We start from the raw sequence: 24,250 nt of genomic DNA, 5'->3' as shown, positions 1-24,250 counted from the left end.
CCACTGTGCAACAGACATTAACAAGCTGAAGCGACAGCAACACATGGATGATGAAAACATTCTACCAGCAGACTGGACTATGCTGAACACTGTGCGGGAATGTCACATTAGATATTTTCTGTACGTTGAAGTGTTTCTTCATGGTATATTAGACTTTCTCATCTTTTTTTTTTAATTACCTATTGTGCTCAAGCTCCCTGGGGCTTCTTTTTTGCAACAAGGTAGAACCTCACAAGTATAAAAATCAGTATAAATAAAAAAAAAAAAAAAAAGAAAAAAGCCAACAGCCCTTCCAATATTTTATCCTCGAAAAAGAATGCTTTTTTTCCCCCTGTGTCTTCTGATTCCCTCTGCATCTTCTTTGCTTTAAAAATATGACAGTAGAAATGGATGGTCCAACATCTCAGAACTTCAGTAACAGACTACAAAGCACACAATTACAGCATTAGGCATTGATATTGTAGGTTGATAACACTAGCTCTGCTCAGAAGAACTCCTGTATTATTGCCTGAACAAAACCTAACAGCATCAAATTTCTCAGATCTTCAGTGGGTAAGGGGAATGAAAAAGTTCAAAGGCCTCAGGTCCAGGGCGAGGTGACGCTGTGAGGCAGTGGCACAGAAACCGTGCAGCCAACAGGACACAGGAAAACAATTAATTTGACTTGCCCATCCAGAAAGGCCAGGTGCTTTGAGAGGTACCCATGGCATTTACAGCTGGCTGGATGGAGGGAGCTGCGGATGACACTTGTTCAGAGCAAGGCTCCTACTTACTCATCTAGATTAGGAGCAAATCTTTTAACCACCCCATTTAAGAGTAAAGCTTTTGGAGGGATGACTGGTTTTAATAGGTATGCCAAGAAACAAAAAGCTCTGCCAGCACTGAAGGACTCTGTTATCTTAAGACAAGACATTGCACAGTGTCACTTCCAAAACAAAGTCAGTTATTTCCTTCCAACTAGTATCTGAAAGTTGCCAATAGCAATAACAAAAGTATTCAAGAGAAAAAAAAAAAAGGGAGCACAAATATGGGGATTAGCTGAAAAATACTTCAGTGGTTTTTTTTATTCCTGTTACTATTTTTAATTGCAAATAGAGTCAGAACACATTCTCCTAGTGACAATGTAATTTAAGCAATCTATAACTCAGTATTATGTCGAATCAACATTTTGCAAAACCTTAACCGCCATCTCAGGTTCTTCCCCCTATTCCAACCCCAATATACTCATTCCAAAAAACCACTACATTTAATCCCTGAGTTTATAAAGCAGGTAACACAAATGCTATTGCACTCAACTCTAGGGAATTACTAGCACAATACTCTTCTTGAAATCTCTAAAGAACCTCCTGCTGGGATAACATTTAAGACTTTAGTCCCCAAAGCAACATTTCTCAAATGATCTCAAGCCTGAAGTTACCTAAGTTGCATCAAGGCTGCTCAGATATGTTGTTTCTGGCATCGGCTCAAATTCTTTTAAAATATAGTTAAGATGTGCAATAAATAAGAGAACAATGAAGTCAGCACGTAAGAAAGATTTTAAAAAGTTACCTATCAGAAAAAGCATGGCAGATCTTGCATATAAACATAAGCAATCATTTTAAAGGGTGGCCGAGTGCCCTTTTCACTTGCAGCTTACTGTGCCACTATGCTCTTCAAAGTACTGCATGTCTTACCCTTCAGCTGCGTTACGATGCTATTGATGAAGGACCAAGATACATGTTAATATGTAACCCGCCAGAGGTGTCTGAAATTCCATCTGATCCTCATCAAAGGAGAAAATACAGGGCATAAAAAGTTACCATATGCCCCCCAAGAGGGGCACGGCTGCCTGTAACGCCTTCCCCACGCTGCAACATCACCAGCTCCAGGTGAACCATATGAGTTCTCCATGCTATCTCCATCTTTCAATAGTGGCTTTGAACCAAGAATGTTACTATTGAAGAACAAGGGCGGAAGGGCTGAATCCCAAGATAAGTAAGCAGCAGGGCTGACCTCATAAGCTGTTCCCTAGGGCACACCATTAGGACCACATGAGGTTCCTGAAAGCATTATATGAAAAACAGACATTGAGGTTTTACCATTCATAGTCAGGAAGTAAACAATGTTTAGCAGGAATTAAACACATTTATTATTCAAAGAAATTGAAAACACAAACCCCACATACAAATCATGCTAGGGTTAAAGCGGTACTTAGATCCTGTAAGGGAACACAGATGGAGCAGGTCATGGCAAAATCCACACTTGTAGCATACGCACATGTGCACACTTGTGAAGGTATAGACAGAACTGCAGACATAGCTTTCCAATGCTATTCAAGAAACATGGTCACTACATTAGAAAAAACAAGAATTACAGAAGCACTTGGTTCAGTCCAGCTCTACTCCCAGAGAAGTGAGTAGAAAAAACAACAACAAAAACCTCCAAAACAAACAATCCACTTCAGTGGGAAGAAAATCAAGTTACATATGAGTACTTCTGAAAACCCTCCCCATCCTACTAACACGCTCTGCTGAGTGCAAGCTGCATGAGCTGTCAAGCATTTCTGCTTTTGTCCACTTTGAGGTCTGTCCCATGCAGACGAGCCTCACCCCTGGGTTTCTCCCTCTACACATGGAAGAAATCGACTCTATATCTTTAAAGTATGCACTCTAAACATCCTCTAATACCGAAGATTATCCTCCTGTTCTCACATGCCACAGACTTTCAGGGGAAATCCATCAGAAAATTAAAAGGTTTGAGAAACATCAACAATACAGAAAAAATCAGAACAAACATACGATGGGCCTAGAATTCGATGCATATTGTTGCAGGAAGCTGTGATCTTATATTCAAATTTCTTAACTTTTTTCTACTGTGATGACCTCAGGGACAAGTATCTGTACACTTTAAAACACAGGCAGCATTAGGACCCATAGTTGGAGGCATATGGCATCATTCTAATTTTGTATACTCCATGACGAGCTCATGAGGACCACACTGACAATTCATAACAGAAACAATATAAGTCCTGTATTGGTTCCCTGTCACCTTGACTGCTGGAAAACCCACCAATTTCACACTAACTAGCACATAAAAAAAACGGACCATCACTCTTATTTTTGGCTGTCCTAACAATTAGTCTTAGGATGAAGTAAAACCAGAACAATTACACTGAAGTAGAAGAACATCACGGAACGATTATTTCAGGGAAAATACTTTTGGGCTATACTAGTGGGCTTTTTTTTTTCACTTGGGTTAAACGGGTTTAGAGTGACTTTCCCTAAACCTTTTATTTTTTTTCCACTAAGTTGCAAGCTGCTCTGAGCAGCTGAGGAAGACTGGATACTCACTAAATACTCTGAGCTCAACATTTTTGTTTTTTCTTCCCTTAAAGGTGAATTAAAAAACGAGGAAGAAATAATTTTAAAAGTACAATACTCAGTGTTTATACAGTGTCTTTTATCAGAAGAACTCAGAGTGGCATATACTTTTTTATTACACTGATCAACCACAAATCCAAAAGACTGGACTTGCAATTACTTTCACAAAAGATATCAGCTTCTAGCAAAAAAACCTTTTTGGTTTTTCAGCACTAAAAAGCCACAGTTTTTAGGACCACAGGAAGGTAAACATCTTTTGATCAGTCCCATCTCATGTGGCCAAAGTCTCACACCCAACTAAAAAGAAAGAATTTTCTTGATGTAGCTAAGCTACACTGTGATCGGGGTATTCTCCTGGTGCCTGGACCACTTGGTTCACAAAAATCTGGAATTCTATCAAAATGCTGATAGGACACAAAATCGCAATGGTGGCAGGTACACCACGAGGGCACTGAGAACCTCTCAGCTCCAAGCTCACACCTTACAAAACATAAGCATCCACATTAGTTTCTGCAAAAGAGCAGACACAAACCCCAGCGCATCCCAAGGCCAGCCTCCTGCTCTGTCCCCCTGGATTTATAATTCTACATAGAACTGAAATAATTCCAGCTCAAAGCAGCATTCTGAAAACTCAGCGTACTAAAAAGTTGTTCTATTCATATGTTCCCATGTCCTAAGGAGACAGGCATAAAACATGACAAAAATATTAGCAATTAGGTTTTAGGGACTGTGATCTCATAGATGAGAACAGAACAAATTCAACTGAAGTCAATGGAATTATACCCACTGACATGAGATCACAACACGGCACTCAAGAAATACCTTAAATCTTAAAATCCCCAGATGCAACGTCTGTGGCCAATGTCTATATTAGCTACACGTGCATTATCCTGAAAGGAGGTTTCAATTATTTTTACAGTGAGATAATGTTCCCTTGACGATCTTAAAGTCTTAGTAGCATATAACAATTAAACTTCATTCTTGAGAAGACAATAGCAAACATCTGCAACTTTGAATCTACACAAGAATTAGCAATTTTTCCATTTTCTTCACAAGAACAGTGACTTTTCCACAACACCATAAAGCTACTGACAAACTACATACAAGAATTTGAGGGGAAAGCAGGGGGAAGTCTTTTCCCAGGCCAAGTACAAACTGGAAGTTTTACACTTTGCCAGTTGCAAGAAAAATGGGAAACAAAACACTTCATTTTGTAATAAAGTATCAGCTAACATACTTAGCAGAAGGAAACACGTTCTTCACCAGCCAAATCTGACTTTCAGTTGGTGAACTAAAAATATATCTGCAGAGGTTTGTTAATACAGTTGACCTCAAAATTTGGAACTTTCTTGCTTCCAGATGCAAAATAGCTCAAAATTATGCATTTTCAGAGAAGGATCCAAAGGCCCCTCTATCGTCTATTCCCCACACAAGTTAATCACCAAGCATTAGTGATCACAGCCAATCCCATAGACTAAGAAAACACTGTTATCCCCACTTTTGGATAGAAAAATCAAGAAATTAGTCTTTTCTGTGTTTTCTTCAATATATTTTACAGCATTGCTACACAAGTTTTAGCTCCCTGCATGATGCCATCACTGACCTTTCCCAGAGCTGCTCTCCTACGTTTGGTCCTAAACTAATTAGAGGAAAGAAAAATAGCACAGTCATCAGGACTGTGAGCAAATGTAGTTTTCTCTTTTCTCCTCCCCTCCCCACTTTTCTTAAGATGAGGTGCTAAAAAAAAAAAAAAAAAGAAAAAAAGAAGAAAAAAAGAGACTAGATGTACATAGGAGAGAGACAGAAAAGGTAACTTGAAGGTAGCTATATGAAAAAACTACTTAAAGCTTATTTTGCCAGAGGAAAAATGGGGAGCTGACATATCTTAACAAACAACATCAGTACAGGTCAGGCCAACTGTTTACCTCAGCCAGTTAATGCAACCTACATTTTGATTTGTCTGTGCTGGCAATCAAAGAAGAGATAGTTCACATTTTTTATCTTAATTTAAAGAAGAATAATAAATGGTTACTGCCTCATGACTAAGGACCTCCTTGTAACGTGTGGCCTTAATACTTCTCATGCCATGGCTGTGCATTGGAACAGTCACTCAGGCCCGGTTCCTGTGAGGACCGGCAGCACCAGCATCTTCAGGCTGCCTTCTGCGCTATGGGCATGTGATTAAAAGAACCAGTGGATCACGCTTGTTTCTCTAAAATGTGCAATCCCATAATTTTCCTACTGTGATCCCGGGGGCAAAGAGACAGGAATGTTGGTTGTGTTCATGCCTAACGAGAACGAACTCCAGTTACTGGAGAATAATGTTCCTTTCTTCTCTAAATGACTGTTCACCTGCATGGTAATGTTATGAAGGACCTCATCAGTATGTCATTCCCCTGCCCAGCTCACCCAAAATAGGGCATCCAATTCTCCAGCAGCACAGTGACTGCAGAGCCATTCTGCAGCAAGAACCAAATCCCACCTGGCATCCTTTTCAACAGTGCTTAGCGGAGAGGTGGATCTCGTTAGCTGCGCTGCAGACCTTAGGACCAGGAATATTCATTTAGAGATACTACTGGAGGTTACCTGCATTCATAGAAGTAACAAACCCCAGCCCCCACCAACAGCTCTACCCCAGCACACTAGTAGCGATGTACAAATGACAATCCGCCACACTATGTGATCACCTCCAAGCTGAGCAAGTGGTATATAAGGCCCTTTTTAATGCACAGGAATGCATTCTCCTACAGCTTTACCCGCTTGGGGGTTGGTGGAGAAAAAAGCCTACTGGCAGCGTGCAAGCTCTTCAGGCAAGGATGGAAAGACCTGAGAAGAAGGGAATGAAGCAAAAGACAGCAGCTTCATTTCCTGACCTGACATGAAACTTGACAGGCACTGAAAGGAAGTTAGTCCACAAGAAATGCTGCAACCAGGAAAATGTCTGCGTACCAGGGACACGGCACTGAGAGAGCTGGTCAGTAATTAAAGTCTCAGCCTCTTCAGATTTTCTTTTTAGCAGAAAGGCTAGCCCATCAAAAACCTAATCCTCTGCAAACCAGTAGGGAGCAGGCAGTCTTGCACTCATTTATTTTTGTGTGAGGACTTTCAAGATCCAATAAAGGTGACACAGACTTATCCCATTCCTCTCAGAAAGCGTCACCAGATCATTCAGAAACTTAACTATAACCCATAGTTATAGATGTAAAGAGCTCAGTTTATGCTATGTTTCTGCATCCCTGGAAGTGTTCAAGGCCAGGCTGGATGGGGCTCTGAGCAGCCTGGTCTAGTGGGAGGTGTCCCTGCCCAGGGTAGGGGGGTTGGAACTATGTGATCTTTAAGGTCCCTTCTAATGTGAACCATTCTGTGATTCTGTGTGTATTAGCACAGAAACACACAGTATACCACAGATTCAGAAAAATATCTTTTTAGACATGGGGCTGAAGTGACCTCAAAACAAACACCTTCCAGATTAAAGAGGCACCCGTCTAAAGTTCCAGATATGAATGTAGGACCCTGGGTGACAGGGATCTACCTCTGGAAAACCAATAACCTTGGTTCTATAACCATGTCTTGCAGGGGCTCCAGGAACAAGTCTATTCCTTCCCCACAAGCTGTCCCCTGAGGACAGTGAATGAGACTAGCCGAGAACAGGAATTTAAAACAGGCTGCAGGACAGTGGTTTACCAAGAATATAGTGTCTTTGGGACTGCAAACAGGCCAGCCTACATGCAGGACACAGGCACGCTGGCCAACGGAGTCACAGAGAAAGGGCAGAGCTGGATGGGCTGCCACCTGCAGCATGGCAAGGCTCCAAGCACTGACACAGCCCTCTTCAAAGTCTTCAAAATGGTCACAGTGAACACAAGCCCTCCCTGACTTGTGCCAACTGTGTATGATGGACCTTAAAAAGATTAAGGTGTGAAGGTTTAGGAATGCAGGCAGATGCAGATATGAGGCATGGTCTATAGGGAACATAAAGTCGGCTTCAAAAAACCACCCTACTCACTTCCAATGAGTCGCTAAGGTGGAAAATACAGCTTTTGCTCTGCTCCTTCTGAGGAGGGAGCCATTGCAAGGCTCTAACTGGTGCCCGTGGGGATCCCCTCATTAGTCATCATGGTTCACTATGAACCAGAGGCACTTTCTGTGAATGGCCAAACCACAGTGATGAAACAGATTTCTTCATGTGAAGCAATCCCCTGCCACAACATAGATACTATCAGCTAGTGTCATCATCCTGCGTTTTCTTTTGTGAGTGAAGATGCTCAGTCTGACCGCTTGTGTGTCAAAGAGACGGAAACAGCCTGCTGAGAAGGAAGCTTCGGATCATTCCTTGGCAACGCACTCTGGCCCTGGGCTCTAAACCCCGGCACACCACATCTAAAGCGGGTTATGCTCTTCACCCACGAACAAGAAGGTGCATCTCCTCAGCAAGGAATGGAGCTCTTATAGCTTATATCTGGCTACAGCTCTGCTAAGTGAGAAACACGAGGTTGGACACCGGGCTGTTCCAATGGAGCAGCAATTAAAAACTACAAAGAAGATGCCAAAAAAAAAAAAAAAAAAAAAAAAGGTAAAATTCACAAATGAAGTGATGCAAATTACAAAGGCGCAAGTAACCTCAAGCGAAGAGCAACAAATCCCAGAGGAGCTCTGGCTTGCCAAGACAAGAGGAGCAGCCAAGCACGCAGGGGCGAGGGCCATCCGCTCTGGCTGCCTATGTGCAGAAGGGAGGGAGGGAGGGAGGAGGTACACAGGATCCCTCTTTGTAGACACCGCTAGCTCTAAAGCTTCTCCAGCTCCAATGGCAGCATAAACACACATCAAGGGAGAACACACATCATAGCGGAGAGTACATTTTTCCCCTACCAGGCGTAGTTTAGAGTTGCAGCTGTTTGATTCTTACCAAATTTAAAAGACTATCCAGCATATTAGGACAAATTCCTGTGATGAGCTGATCTTATATTGCTGATGACATGATGATCTTATATTGTCAAGGATCAAGAGTACCAGCAGGATCCTCCAAGCACAGGGACACTACGGGATAGAATTCCTGCAGCTTTTCTTCTGGGGTGACCCTTAACATTAATCCAACATAACGTGTTTACAGTTACAGCACTCCCAAATACATACGTATAATACTCTGGCAGATTATACTGTGTTCTGTAGTTCATTTTTTCTCCAAAAAATTTACAGGTTTGGATTTTTATTTTTTTTTAAATAACTTCAGCATAGCTAGTGAGCAGTTCAATAGCTCCCCTCCCCGCTCCCCCTCCATTTTGGGCATATTTTTACAGTCCAGTAAAAGAAACTGCTCTAAAGTGGGCACACATTATTAAATTAAAAGGAAATTCAGGAGGTCCTGCCCTTGATTCTCTAAAGAATTCCTTCAGCCGTTTTGATATGTCGGGATGTACATAAAACCATTAGGAAGCAATAGTTTAATCCCAGATCAGAAATGACACTTTCTTATGGTTGGTGTGGGGGTGAGGAATGGGGAGAGTTACAAATCATGCAGTAATTAGGAATATGAGACATCTCAAAGACAAAATGGAAACAGATGGACTAAACTTTTCTATAGCCACTGACAAAGGAAGTGACTACAGTTATGCAAAAATGAAGCATCAATGCAGCTATTACCCAGTGCATCGGCACTGAGCGACTTGGTTTCATTATGCTATGTTTAATTCAGAGGAGTAAGGCAGTCCCTCCAACTGAAAAATTTAATCCAATATAAATGAAAATCCAAAGCAAGAAAATGTAGCAAGCAGTTTAAAAGACATCTAAAAAAAAAAAAAACCCGAAAAATGGATGTTCGTCTTATCTTTGCCAAAGTTATATAGTTTGATGGGTTTTGCTTAATTTTGAGGCCAAGCCTTGTTTGCACATTTGTTTCATTCAAACTACAAATAAGGAAAAATATATTCAGGCTACAGTAACCTTGGCTATAGCTAACTATTATTGGTAACAAGGTTGTTTCATTCTACTTTTAACTTGCTTTTGAACTCCAGTTCCTTAAGATGCCTTTGCAATAAAAAAAGACTGTAAATTTTGCAGATTGACTTGAGTTGGCTTCCACTTTACATGTAAACAGGAGTTCTTCACAGCTAGCTCACAGTAACACCCTCCGATCACTCCTTGGCAAAAAGCTGTAGAGATCTACCACCAAGATTAGCCATGAAAACACAAGAGTTGGGGGGAAGAAAGCCTACAGGCTAATTGTTTTTTGGGTTCCCGCCCCCCGCATGTTGTATTCAGAGATGACCCAGAGACATAGCCCCTTATGCGAAAGACAGTACACAGCTTTGACCCGCTTCATCGTAGCTGAAGTTCATGTTGCATTGCATGGACATGGCTGCAGAAAAGTAAGCACAAAAGCAAAAAATTACATTCCTAAGGAAGTATCAGCTACCTAAAGAAATGAACTAGTAGGTTGGCAACACCTTGCATCACCATGCCAGGAGGGCTAGGTCTCAAAGGCAGGCAAGTGGGTACAGAGTCAGGTAAGCAAACATCTTGTTTACGCTTTAAGAGCTCAAATAATGTGATATTTCACAAAATTTTTCCTACTGTGACATTTTAATTGGTTCATCCAGTTAAACGGCTCCAGGATGAACCTGTGATACTGTAAAGGAAGTAAACTGCCATCCTGTTAGGAAGAACGCTGAAGACATGGGAGGAACACCCACAAAGAAGGAAAGGAAGCCCTGTCTTCGCAAGCCTGTAAAATTGTATTGCTCTGCATTGCTATGTAGTCTATTTTAAAACCGATCATGTTCTTGTTTTCTCCTGAGTCTCTCAGCCTGAATCTGCTAGCTTTTCCCATCTTTTAGCTGATCCTGGTCATTCACATCTCTCTCACACCTCAATCCTATTAGCTCAGGTAGCCTACTGGGGGTCTTTACTGGGCCTTTGACTTCTACAGGAATTTTTCTGTTAGTGCAAAGAAATCCTAACCAAAGTCTTCAAATGAGACCAATACATACGCTTACAGCTAAGTACAATAAACCTTAAAATTGGACCAACAGCAGTTAGATCAATTACATTTTCTTACAGTGAATAATAATTTCTTTTGTGTTTTAAAAGTAAAGACTTACAGTCAACTGAAGCATGGGAAAATATTTAACACGATTTTCCAAAGCACAGTGTTTCTGAAGCTCTGCCAGTCATGTAGTAGATTGAACACGGCATTATGAAGTATCCTCACGTGTAACCACAGTGATGCTATGATATAGGTTATTTAAAGCCTTGTGAGATTCACTTAAAATTCTAGGTAAAGTACATTTCTTAAAGTATTTCACTGGCAACCGTCCGAAGTTGCGTTCCAAAAAACTGAAGTGCAAATTTCACAGCCTTTAGCCCTGGCAATTCGCTTCCTATAAAATAATCAGAAACTTTTATCTTTTGCAGAATAGCTGGGATCCCATGCCCTGGCAGACAGCTTTTGTATTTTATTCCCTAAACAATAAAAATATCACAAGAGCTGCTAGCAGGTTGGAAGGAGGTCAAGAAAACTAGTGTCAGGGGCTTTTTATTTCCTTTCTTTTAAACTCCTTGGGGAGTCTAGTGATCAAAACTTAGCAAAGTGCACAAGTATGTTGTGTAACAGGATTGTTAGATCTGTTGGCTTCAAACTAAAAAGACTATAAAACAAAATTCCTATTATGGATATTTCTTGATGTTTGGTGGTCTGTCATGCATTCCCACTACAGATAGTCATTTTCATCCTCTTGTTATGAAGATCTCTGATTAAAGAGCATTGCTGCAATACTTCCATGAAATTACTGTAATTCGGGAATTTTACTTTTGGGAAAAATGTAACAGAATAATTAACATGTCTATCAATTCTCCTCTTATAATTAATGCCAAAAGTAGAAGGGCTGAATTATTAACCACTTGCTTGCTTTGGCTAGCACATTGACGTTCTAGCACTTCAGCAACACCAGAAGTCGAATCCTCCTCTAGTTCTGCCCCCAAAGACCTGTCCAAACGGGTAGTGCAGACCCAGAAGAAACATCTGAGACGTCTCCTTCCTCGAAGCATCTGAACTAGTATTTCACTTCTGATCCACACAAAGGGAAAGCAAACAATTTTGAAGCATATTTCGCATTTACTATTAAGCAATTCTTGGGTGAAGCTTAATAAGCTGGTTTTGATCTATAAGGTTCCCTGTATCTCTGTGCTAACTACATAAGGAATGCCTCGCCTTACTTCTTCTGATGGGATGGCCTGAGACTTGCCATTAGTAGAGACAATCTTTCCAAAGCTTTCCTTATCAAAAGCTAAATCCCTTTGGAGAGCTTTTATGTACACAGTAACTCACCACTGTGGACTACGGCCAGTGGTCAGCAAATGGTTTTGAAGCTCCACCAGTGTGACAGAGAAGATTCTAGCCCAAGCGCCATAAACACCGTAAGCCAAATCTTAGTCACACATAATTCAATGGCAAACTACCTATTGATTTTGTACAATCCAAAATTTAGTTTCTAGTTACGGAACCTTATTGATTAAAAAACACAAAAAGAATCTGACATTAGACTTCCTCAATATATATACTAAGGTAGAGCATTTTGCTACACTAGCACAAACACCTGATGTTGAAAATGTTCTTCCAAAATTAAAAATTCACATCCTTTAGTATTTCTTACAAAGTATTCCACCTTCCCACACTCCTGGTACTTTATAAGCAGGTTTTAACATCATAAAACAATACATCAAATGTAAAATTCATCACATACAGTAGAGTTCTCTCAAAGAAGGTGAAATCACAAATTCTGTGGGCAGTTTAGTACTTTTTCCTCTAAGCAGCTAAGTTAGTCTTTCCCACAAAAAATGTAAAGCAGCACTTTACATCTACACATATAATTTGAATATTATTTCTTAACTTCTTAGAGAAAATATTGATGGCTAATGAGCTTCATTAAAAACCAGACAAACCCCAAAATAAGTACTGCATTTGCTTTTGCATGGAAAAAAGAGGAAAAAAATATTCTCAAAAAAAGTTACAGCTGAAGGAAGAACGAGTAAGTGCTTACACATCTGCTGGAATTACGAGCATCTTACTCACTGAACTATACAGTCTCCAGCTTATCTGACATGGTTCCATGAGTGCATCTTTCTGCCCCCAGTAGGAACAGTTAGAGACGTTTTAAAAGTCTCTGAGGACAGTTTAAAGTGAATCAAAAATGTCGAATCATGAACCAAAAAAATGCCTCAAACAAAGTCTCTGATACACACGGAAAGATCTGAGTTTAATCTCACAAAAGGCTGATGTTTAAGCACAGAGTAATTTATTAACTATAAAGATGTTTGACCAGTCTAGACATTACCAGGAACCACTTTATTCTGAAATAACATATTTTATCAAATACTCTGTTAAAAAAAAAAAAAACCACGACCAAAAACCCACAAAAAAACCCCTTTGTGCTTTCCACCAAGGAGAAAGCAGCAGAAAAGCATCCATTTTCAATACCGATGGTAAACATACTCCACATCATGTGTGTTGGACAGGTTTTCAGATAGCTGTAAGAGAAGCAGCAACTCTGAAGCTGATGCACCAGAAGCAGAAGCATTGCACACAGGGGCAAACTGTTATCTGCATTCACCAAGTATAGAGATAACAAAACAGAATTACTCATTTCTTAGAAAAGCTTCTGGTTTCCCTTGCAAGCCCAGAAAGCGCTCAGTCAGCACAGCTCAGTACTTGCTACTGCTGCCTCTCATTCTCCAGGTAAAGAAGCCACATGTAGCCACATCCACACTCATACCATAACCTCCCAGCTAACAAAAGCTAGCCAGCAGGAACCTTGTCCGCAAAGAGGAGGAGAAAAGACGACACTGGAGAAGAGCTGTTCACAGTGAAAGTGAGATGGTATCAGAGACAGGAAAAAGTGCTTCTGACAGTAGGTGTTTTCTGCTCACTGCGTGAGCTTCACTCAATGAGTTTCATTTCCCAGATTTTTTCGAGTCAAGCATTAAATAGAGCATGACTGAATAAAGATGTGTGCATTGCACGTGTGTTTTTAATGCCCAGGAAAACAGGGGATCCCAAGAGATAAAAAAAGAACTTGCTGGGTGGGGAGAACCATGGTGCAGATTCAGGATGCAGACAGGAGAGCAGCATCTTTCCATAGCTCCCACCTCGCAACCACTGGAGATGCCTGCAGCAGCTCTGAGCTAAGAGCCAACCACCAGGCATCAATCCAGTCTACATCTACCCAACAGTGTGAGCATGCCCAGGTGGTAAACCTTCATGCCCTCACCAAGTTACTGGCCTCAGCAAACTCCCAAAAGAACAAACAGAGATCAGGAAAGCGAGCTGTAATGGAACCTCCCCAAAATGACTCAGTTTGATGTCTATGTGACTTCGCTAAACTGTGAGAAGCCCACTGTATACTTTCTTCCTCTTCAGCCTAGACCCAAATAAAATCAGCAATAGAAATGTCTGCAGAAGTCATCAGCCTCAGTAGAGGCTGTATGTAATATGCCTGCCAGTAACTGCTGAACACAGGTTTTATATCAAGCCATGCTTCATCCTAAAGTCCTACTGATCTAAACAGTGACACGCAATGCTCATCTCTCCAGGCTGGTTACTGCAAACATGGCTCAGAGTACGTTAGGAGATGGTCAAGTGATGCTCACATGCCTTTTGCTAAACCCAGCTGGCTCTGCTATTTTTTAATTTGTCAAAGGTGAACAGGCAAGGTGAAAGGCGTAAGACACGGAAGGGAATAAACCAGACTCTCAAATTACCAGCTAAGAAAACAGCTGTCAGGAGAGGGAGTAGGACTTTCATCATGTAGTGAAAATGCGATGTCAGTTAGAAGGCGTACGTTTGTTATGTTTCTGTGACTATTTGTGAAATGCGCTCAGTCTATACATTAGGTACGAACTCGAAGGAATTGAAAATAGACAAATTTGATGACTGTTTTTCCCCAGCACCTCCACAATTCTATAGTCTTCAAACGAGCACAAAAACGTAAGATGTCCCTGACACCCAAATCCGACCTTTGCTCACTAACACCTCTCATGTTGCACCGATCAGCTCAGCAAGCTCTTTTCACCCAAACACCACAGGGTTAGTGGGAATAAAAAGCAAATAGTCAACAAATAGAGGAAATTAATGAAATGCAGCAATATCAAATAAAATGCTGCTGTGTTTCAAGTTTCTTTTCAGACTACAACCAGACTTTAATTTTTTTTTTTTAATTATTTTTCAAGGACTAAGCACTCTTCTTTAGAGGAAATCTAACCTCGCTACTTTCCATGCAGCATTCTAAAAATCAAAATGAGTGGTTAGTTCTCCTCATTTTGACTAAGTTGAAGTGCATTTACGAACTGTTAATTCAACAACTGGTGACCATCCTGCTGAGCGGTAACTTTCTTGTATTGAAAGACAGGCCTCAAATATGAAACTAAATAAATTCCTCCATGTGGCTGTAATTGCCTCAAAGGGCCTCATATGCACCCACAAAATACAAACAAAATTTAAGTAATCCTATAACTATACTTACAGAATTTATGAATATTATTTTATTACAGATTTTGAATAGTTATTTCCTTCCAAAAGAGACAAATATTTAATTTGATGTTTCCTTTTATGGCTTTTCCAGCAAACAATAGAATTGGTTATTGGCCCGGAAAACTGGGTTCCTCTATTTCAGAGGTGTCTCTCTTTTGTGGAGAGACAAATAACGTCAAATGTACACTAAAAACAAACGAACCACTAGTGGGTTTATAATTTCTCAGGTTTTAACACACAAAAGGTAAAAGAGTTCAGGTAGAATACGAAGAAAACAAAAGTTCAGGACTTGCTCAAATCAGATGCACCGTATAGTTTAATTTTGATACTAGTCAGTGTTCACAAAAGCCCAGAACTGCCTCAAGTCAACTTCTAATTATGCAGGCAAACTGTGAAAAGGTGACGAGAAAAGACAAAAACATAAATCAAACAAACCACACGTAAAATTAGGCTAAAGCACACTCATGTCATATTATATTCTTTGAAAAAACATAGTGGCTAGATTTCCGTAAGAAGCAGATGCAGGTTTAAGGAGCAGTGGGCACTGGAAGTAGAGCAGCCCTTACACTGCACTTGTACTTTTCACAACAATTTGATGCACCAGAAGGTGTTGGGCGAAGCCATGGTCTTGCTAATCCAAAACCCAGAGAGCCATCAGAGTTAAATGAGAGCTGACTAACATAACAAGGAGTTAACCCCTTAAATAAGCTATTGTAGGGCACCCTCTTCCCAAGGGATTTCTCAATTGCAATGAAAACAATGTTCCAAATCTAGATTCCATTGCTAGAATGAAAACAAATGCTACAAAGGGCATGACAAGATAAGGGCCTTAGCACAGCCACTTAGTCAAATGATGGGATCTCAAATCCTGCTTCAGTTACCAAATTTAATAGTTTTAGTATGCCCATAAAGACAGGATTCAAACTGATGCTATTCCAAAGGTCACAGCTCACAGATTTCAGGCAATCCATCATCAAATCCCTTAAAAAGTAGCAGCCAAATTTCACATCAGCACCTGATGGGATATTATTAAACCAACAGACCTACACTAAAGCATTCTCACATAGGAGCTTACAGAAAGCCCTCAAAAAAAGTGTGCTATCATAAAATATACTTAGTCACCTCATGTGACCTCAGCGAACAAGCATCGTGAAGTCATCTCATATGGTATTAAGATTAATTCAGTGCTTTACAAACAATGCTTCTTTCTCCTAAACTAACAACGAAAGCCCTGGTTCCATGTTCCCTCCTTCATAGAGTTCTTCAGGGTGTATTCTTCTGCTAAAGACATAAAAAAACTTAATTCTTGGCCACTTATGCTCACCACATGAAATGAACTCATTCATCTTCCCCCACTGCTAGCTTGTCCATATTCCAACTTAAATTATTTTTGCCTCTCCAGATTTCCCCTTTTGTGACACCTGAACAAGTAGTTGTATTTTCTCCACTCAACTCTGTTTCTTCTGTCTTTTTTTCTAATTGAACTGCCAAGACGTTTCTCAAATAGAGGAAAAGTCAAGCTAGAAACTTGTTTTGAAAGCTTCTCCTTTTAGGGAGGGTGAAGTATGAGGAAGAAGGGAGGAGAGGGTCAAGGAAGCTGCTCTTGGTTTTAACTTTCAAAAATGCATGGTATATGGGTCACCCAGACTAGTAAGGTTTTAAAATTCAAAGGAAAGTAACTGCGATTAACAGATGCTTTTACAAGAGCAGTGGTGAGTAAAAACTAGCCACCAGGCAAATTCTAACAAGTCAAATTAGCTAATGATCAAGGAAAGAGGTAGTTGTATCCATCGGCAAAATAAGCAGTATTTTAAAATGATTTTTTTCTTTTTAACAATCTTTGGAATTCATAGACAGATTTTATTTCCATTTCCTGGAATGAATTGTTATAGTCATGTCCCTCAAGAGATGGAAGCTGTGTTCTAACATTACTAATCCTCCTATCAAAGTATTTGATAAGACACCAATCACAGCATGATGTGGAACAGCCAAAATGTGAAGGCACATTTTGAGAGTCAGAAGAGTTAGGAGAATAGGCCCAATCTGACAGCCCAAAAGAGGTGACGCTGCCGCAGCTCCAGGCTCCCAGGTGCAACCAGCAGCGAGGCTGAAAATGTATTTTCGGTAGGTACACACACTCAGAGCACATGCACACACGGCGTATATACAGATAGATACAGCCAGCTACACAGGCAACACACAGCCCCTCTCTGGCTGAGCAGGAAAAGGTCTGCTAGTGAGAATATATATATTTGATATATACACAGGTACTTACTATATGTGTGCGTACATACGCGCGCGCACACACACGTGTCCACAGACACAGACAATACGAACCCTTCCAGCAGCTGGTCTCACAAGCTCAGTCTGCCCAGTAGCTGCCCCTGGGTCCCAGTCTCCCCAGCTGCTGGCACCTGGACATACAAGCCCCCAAGGAAGAAAGGAATTTAATAAGATAACACGACAGACTGCACTGCTCAGGTGCACGGCATGGCCACATAAGCATACTGACCAGTAAAGTATTCAGATGCAACTGGTCTGTTTTATGTCCTTATCCCTCTATTTCCCCACACTTGTTTCCCCCCACAACCCCACTCACTCAAACCTCTCCCTTTGCTTGTCTTTGGTTCCCCCCCTAAACATCCCATAAATAGTCCTGTGCAATCCCAAAATGCTCTCCCCCTGCATCCCATCATGTGTGCCCTATACCACAGCAGCAACCCCCTCTCAGTTCAAAAGGTGCTCTGGCCTTGACTCATCTAGATGGGTTTCAGGTCTGGTCCCTGGGGCTGAGGCTTCCTTCGGACAGTCCTGGGAAGGTCCCAGAGCAGATGTCCCTTCCTCTCGGTCCTTAACGTGAGTTCCTGCCTGCCACCGTGCCCATGTGCTCCTCTGGGATTGCAGAGGAGGGCCTTTGGTGGGCTGATGGCCACTTTGATGGCCTGGGAGGAGCCCAGGGCAGGGCACTAGTTGGGATCCCCCGTCTGCCTTTGTCCATGCTCACATAACCTAGCAGATCTTCCCATGCAAGAGTGACCTGGCAACTAGAACGCCCTGCCCCCCACCCCCGTCAGCTTTTTTTTCCTTTTCAATTTATTTATTTATAATTGGTGAACATCTGCTCTTCCTATTGAGCATTTAGTATAATTTAGAGGAAGAATGAAAGGCATCTGTATTAGAAACACAAACAGAGGCACTGAGATCAGACCAAACAATCCTCACAGAAAGCATGAAAATAAATTCCAGCTAAAAGCAAAGGTGAATTTTCCAAATTCCAGTACTCCTTTTTTTAGGAGGGGATACATTAAACATTTGTCTGTGGTCTTCTTAAACTTTTAGTTTATTATCAGGCAAAGAAAACCATAACTCTCTTTTAACATTCCCCCTGACCGTGGGTACCTTCAGCCTGGCCCAACCCGGAGCTCAGGAGCTGGCTTTGACACATGGGATCCTTTCAGCTGGTCTAGCACATCACCTTGGGGAAGAGGAAGAGCGGCAGCCAGCGCAAGCAGAGGCTGGCTCCCTGGCCAACACAGAGGGCAGGCAGAGCCGGGCTGGCTGACCGCACTCCTGCCAAAAGGTATATTTTGCTTTCTGACCGAGCACTGTACGCACCAGCCTGGTGCGCTTGTGCGGAACAGTAAAGCGTTTCGACCAATTCTTTCCAAGCGTGGGGAAAATTACTGCTGCTTGTGCAATCTGTCTTTTGCCAAACATGAATCTGGGAGCTCAGCTGAGCTGACGTTAGCTTGTCTTCAGTTAAAGAGCCAAAACATCTCGCACTCTGATGCTCTTCTGGCTTCCTCTGATGACTATAGATTCTGCTAGAAACTTACATCGCAGTCTTAAGTGCCATTTACACCATTAGGATCAAGCAAGGCGTTTCATTTAAGGTACAGTTCAGAAGGTAGTATGTGATACCTGCTTTACGCATATGATGGTGGGCTACCTTGCTCCCGGGAAGAGGCAACTCCAAGCATCTCCAGACAACTTGCAACCTTTCCACCTTGTTTCTTAAATTGGAAACTTATTTAACCTCTTAATTGACAGCATATAATTGTATTGTTTTACATGCAGTTTGTTCGTAGCATATCCCTTGAAGAAGTTAATTATGTTGAGTTCTTGGGTTTCTATACTACTTAATAAAATTATGTATCACTTAAAAAGCACACCACAAGACATATAAGCCAAGAAAAGAAAAAACAGAGGCAAGTAAGAAGGACCTCCCCTTTACAAAACCGACATACTGATCACTTAAAAGCCCGTTTCATAATTTGTCAGGAAATGGCAGTGATGTGTATCAATTTCAAAATAATAAGCATTAAATAAATGCAGAAAATCAATTGAAGGAAGGCTCTTATGAAAGCCTTTTACAGCAGCAATAAACCCCAAATCCTGAAAGACTTAAAATCATAGAATCATAGGGTTGGAAGGGACCTCTGGAGATCATCTAGTCCAACCCCCCTGCCAGAGCAGGGTCATCTAGAGCAGGTTGCACAGGAACGCAACCTTTTGAGAGGCAGGTTTTGAATGCCTCCAGAGACGGAGACTCCACCACCTCTCTGGGCAGCCTGTTCCAGTGCTCCATCACCCTCAAAGTAAAGAAGTTCCTCCTCATATTTAGGTGGAACTTCCTATGCTCAAGTTTGTGCCCATTACCTCTTGTCCTGTCCCCGGGCACCACTGAAAAGAGCCTGGTCCCATCCTCCTGACACCCACCCTTTAAGTATTTATAAGCATTGATGAGATGTTGAGTACTTCTGATAGCTTTCTTTTCCTCCACATGCCTTGAGATGACATCCAGAACGAGCTGTTCCATCACCTTTCCAGGGATGGAGGTGAGGCTGACCGGCCTGTAGTTCCCCGGGTCCTCCTTCTTGCCTTTTTTGAAGACTGGAGTGACATTGGCTTTCCCCCAGTCCTCAGGCACCTCACCTGTTCTCCAGGACCTTTCAAAGATGATGGAGAGCGGCCCAGCAATGACTTCCGCCAGCTCCCTCAGCACTCTTGGGTGCATCCCATCAGGGCCCATGGACTTGTGAATATCTAATTGATCCCTCACTCGATCCTCCTCAACCCAAGGGAATTCTTCTTTCCCCATTAATTCCCCTAGTGCCTGGGACTCTTGAGGGCTGGGCTGAGCAGTAAAGACCGAAGCAAAGAAGGCATTCAGTAACTCCGCCTTCTCCGCATCCTCTGTCACCATGGCTCCTGTCTCATTCAACAGTGGGCCCACAACTTCTCTGGTCTTCCTTTTGCTTCCAATATACTTGTAGAAGCCCTTCCTGTTGAGCTTGACATCCCTTGCCAGGTTTAATTCCAAGGCAGCCTTGGCTTTTCCTTGTTTTATCCCTGCACGCTCTGGCAGCATTCCTGTAATCCTCCCAAGAGGTCAGTCCCTTCTTCCACTTATTGTAGACTTCCTTCTTCCACTTGAGCTTTTTCAGAAGCTCCCTGCTCAACCACGCAGGTCTCCTGCTTCCCCTGGCCAATTTCTTTCTCTTGGGGTGCACCGATCCTGAGCTTGGAGGAATTGGTCTTTGACTATCAACCAGCTTTCTTGAGCCCCTTTTGCCTTCCAGAGCCCTAGCCCACGGGATCCCTCCAAGCAGTTTCTTGAAGAGGTTGAAGTTAGCCCTCCGGAAATCCAGGGTTGTAATTTTACTTCTTGATGTTTTGTGCATAGTACCCATGATCCTGAACTCTATCATGGTCCAAGACCACATGTTCTTACCAAGTACAAGAACTGGCTTATAAACTGCAGTTAAATTAAGAACAAAACAATGGCAATAGGCTTCAGATTTACTTCTGCGATGAGAAATGGCTCATCCAAGAAAAGGGTGTCAACTCACCTGCTTCCACTGTGACTGAGTTTGGGTTGATTCTTACTTTCACTCAAGTCAAGTTTCTATTAACTTGAATGACAGTTGATCGTATTAATGCTCAGAACACCAATGTCTCAAGTTTAGAAACTTAATTGTTGTATACATATCTAGGGAATAAAAGAGCCTCTTCTGTTTATCTCATGATACCTTAAAAGAAAACAACCCATGAGGACATACCAATGTGAATAGGCATGATAAAAAAAACTCTAGCTCCTTCTTCTTTAAATAGCTTTGGTTGGCAAAGCATAAAGGGATTATTGCAGACTTCTCTGCCCATATGACTACTGAGGGATGACTTCAGGTTAGCAAGGTTAAGGAAAGAGCTGAGAGCAGCAGTTCCATTTTTAACTATTTTTAATTCAAAGGCCCCTAAACACTGTCCAGCAATGAGCAAATTTAAACTAAACACAGGTTTTTTTGTGTTCCCCTTTCTCCCAATTACATTTTAGAGATGCCATAAAAGGGACAGCCAATTAGTGCCACTCCCAATCCAAAATCTGGGTCTGTCACTGCTGTAACTGAAAGGGGCAATTGAGTTTTTGCTATTCTCAAAACCAGCATTCTACAGATAATGCTTCTGCATTTTTCTTACATCCACTGCTAATAAACTTGATGAACTGTCTACAACTCTCCGCTGACTCAGTATCAGCCAGGTGTGTTTTGGTAACTGTGGGCTTCTTCCCTTTTTACTGTTTCCTCCAAAGCTGATCCATATTTCTAGTGTTCCCAGTGACTTCAATGAGAGTCACCAGCAACTCCTAGGCACGCTACTTTAAAAACAAACAAACAAAAAAAACAAACAAAAAAGCAAAACAAAAAGACACAAAGGCTGAAAAGGTTTGCTTTACTTGGTCGGGCTAAGCATAAACCAGCAACATAACAATCCTGCTTTAAAAAAATTGCTATAAAATTCTTGCTTCCCTCAATATTATATTCCTCCTCAATCCTGCATGTAGGGGTAACAGTAAGAAAGACTTAAGACACTTCCAGACACCTAACTACAATTTTTTCTGTAGTAAGCAGACTAATGTCAGCCAGTAAAACTCTCCCATTCTCAGTAAGTCAACTATGGGTGTCATTAAAGTAATGGGAACCCATAGCAGGAGAAAGCTAGGGCTCAAAACCAAGTGTCATTGTGTCTTGGGCTACTCTACACTTGACTCATTCCTAGATATTCCAACATGCTCCAAATTGTGAAATTTACTTGGGAAACCTTTCAGACTTCCCTAAAGTTATTTCTGTCATAGCAAAAAGTAACAGCTAATGTACTGAGATATTTGATTTTAATCACTGTGATAAGAATCTCACTATAGGGAGAGAAGGAAAAAGAAAAAAAAAAAGAGAGATGGTTGACTTTGGCTGTGGTTGCTGCTGCTGTTGTTTTGCTCCACTTTGTTGTAAGTAAAGATACATTTTTTTAATGGTGACAAAGCTCGATACCAACTTATTAGCTATAACTTGTATAGTTAATCTTTGTTAGATTCTCCATCACCTGAAGCCTTTGTATCAATATTAGCCACCTCCCTAGAAGATAAGCTGTAGCTCAGCCAAGTTTACTGAGGTCTGTAACAAACTGCTAGATTAGGCTCTATGGTTTATGTTTATGTAAGATCACAACCATGACATAATGTCTCCAACGTTAAGTATCCACTAAGCTATAAAATACACAAAATACAAAGGCCCTAGGAGCTACTAACTCTAATGGATGCAAAGGTGGGCATGTAAAACAGACTGCTATATGACAAAGGAGAAATAATTGAATGCAGTAACTCCAACAGGGGCAACTTCGTTGAGGTATGGAAAAATACTGCAAGCACTACTATGCTGCAAATACAGTGCTGAAAATAAAAAAATCACATATTAAAAGAGGACAAACACAACTACAGAACATATCTGTCTTACCAGCACCATGGCAACTGTAAGAGAAAACACATACACTGACCTGAAATAGTAGCAACTTCGTCCAATTAAGAACATTGCTTATAAGGGAACAAGCAAGAGCCGGCTGACCACATATCCATAAAAGCTAGGAATGTTTTCTGTTTCCAGACAGTGTTTCAATGCCTTTGCTATTCCAAAAAAAAAAAAAAAAAGGGGGTGGGGGGGAGGGGGAGAAAAAAATGAAAATAGCAAAGAAAAGAAAAAAGGTGGGTTTGTCCCCGATTTTTCAGTCCCTGAGTGAATGAAGTTAACAAGCTGAACAGATGCACGCTTGAGGGACTTCTCCTAATCCAAACCGTCACGTTTCCACCCACCTTGGAGGCTGCTGATAAATACACATTCCCTGAAGCAGACCCTGATCCCACAGGCTGACCTAACCCTTCCGTAAGCATCCCACTCCTTTCCCTCACCAAAGGGACAATGACTGCTCACACAGATCAGCTGACAAACTCAAAATGAAACAGCTGAATCTGTCCGGTCAGGGATTAACCTGCATTTCATTCAGCTCTGCCTGCCCACTGAACAGCCTTCTGCTAACTGCAATGACTTTGTAAGAAATGCTATGCACAGTTGGATAGACCTGTAAGAATGGTTTTACAAGGCTTATTTGAGACTCTTTCCTCAAGAAAGTCTTACATGGTATGCTTTACAACTGTATATCAGATACTGTCCCTTACCACTGCTGGCCAATTTCAAATAAGAGAGAGAAATCCTGAAGACAGTAAGCTCCTAAAAATCTGGTGAGAAATAAATGCAAAGAATGGAAATTATAATCAAAGCATGTACGAAAAAAAAACCCATAACAGGTGAACTCTGCCATTGTAAGTCTTATTTGGTGGTTCAGCACCAACATTACTTCTGACTGGATGTAGCAGACGCTGGCTATTGCATAGTAGAGGTTTCAACGGTGAGCGCAATGTGAAGCTGAGGTTACTGCAGAGTTGGAGGTACCCAGGCAGAAAAGGACACACATCTAGTCATTAGTACAGCTTCAGGCCACAAACGGTTTGTATTTGCTTGTTTAACCATAACATATTTTTCTACTAGCAAATGACAATGTATGTATGTTCATCGGTTCTCCACATCTGAGCAAAAACCCAAACCAGAAAAACCTGCCTAGAACGAAGTATTATTTACCATCTCCTACAATAAATCTAACTGTAACAGAAGTAGGCTTACTCACATACTGCACTGGACATTTAAATATTGTCTAGCAAACAAAAATAAGAGCCGATTAGATTTTTTTTTTCCTTTTAAAAACCTCATACAAGTGTGACGCTTTGAAAAGCTGTCGCATGCATACATATACCCGTTGTGCCTTTACTGTGACTACGACAGACAACAGTCTGATTTACAAGTACTTCAGGATTTTGTGAAAACAAGATCAACATGGAAACTGTTCTGCAGCTCAGTGACCCATTGCAACCAACTCAATGCAACTGCTGTGCACGTTTTCCTTCCTAGTAATGCAAGCCTGTAAGCCACCAAATTGGAAGGAAAAAAAGGCAAAACAACAGGTTTTTTTTTTTCATTGAATAATCCTT

The 24,250-nt window shown here is 41.3% G+C and overlaps 2 protein-coding genes across 6 annotated transcripts in view; one reads left to right on the top strand and one right to left on the bottom strand.

The window, feature by feature from the left end:
• The window catches only part of CMSS1 (cms1 ribosomal small subunit homolog), a 242,431-nt gene that overhangs the window by 51,126 nt on the left and 167,055 nt on the right, over positions 1-24,250 (bottom strand). The window contains exon 1 of one of the 4 annotated variants that reach the window (XM_054207565.1): positions 1,800-8,028. The exons of the other annotated variants lie outside the window; for them this stretch is intronic. Coding sequence (XP_054063540.1) covers positions 1,800-1,890 — 91 coding nt within the window. The 5' untranslated portion in view covers positions 1,891-8,028. Of the gene's footprint in view, positions 1-1,799; positions 8,029-24,250 lie in introns of those variants that run through there. 4 annotated transcript variants of the gene reach the window in all.
• FILIP1L (filamin A interacting protein 1 like) overlaps positions 1-24,250 on the top strand; it is a 209,744-nt gene that overhangs the window by 20,394 nt on the left and 165,100 nt on the right. The gene's annotated exons all lie outside the window — the stretch shown is intronic.

Source organism: Rissa tridactyla, chromosome 1 (assembly GCF_028500815.1).
Source record: "Rissa tridactyla isolate bRisTri1 chromosome 1, bRisTri1.patW.cur.20221130, whole genome shotgun sequence".
NCBI lineage: Eukaryota > Metazoa > Chordata > Aves > Charadriiformes > Laridae > Rissa > Rissa tridactyla.
The sequence above is the reverse complement of the archived record's forward strand: the minus strand, read 5'-3'. Positions and strand labels throughout refer to the sequence as shown.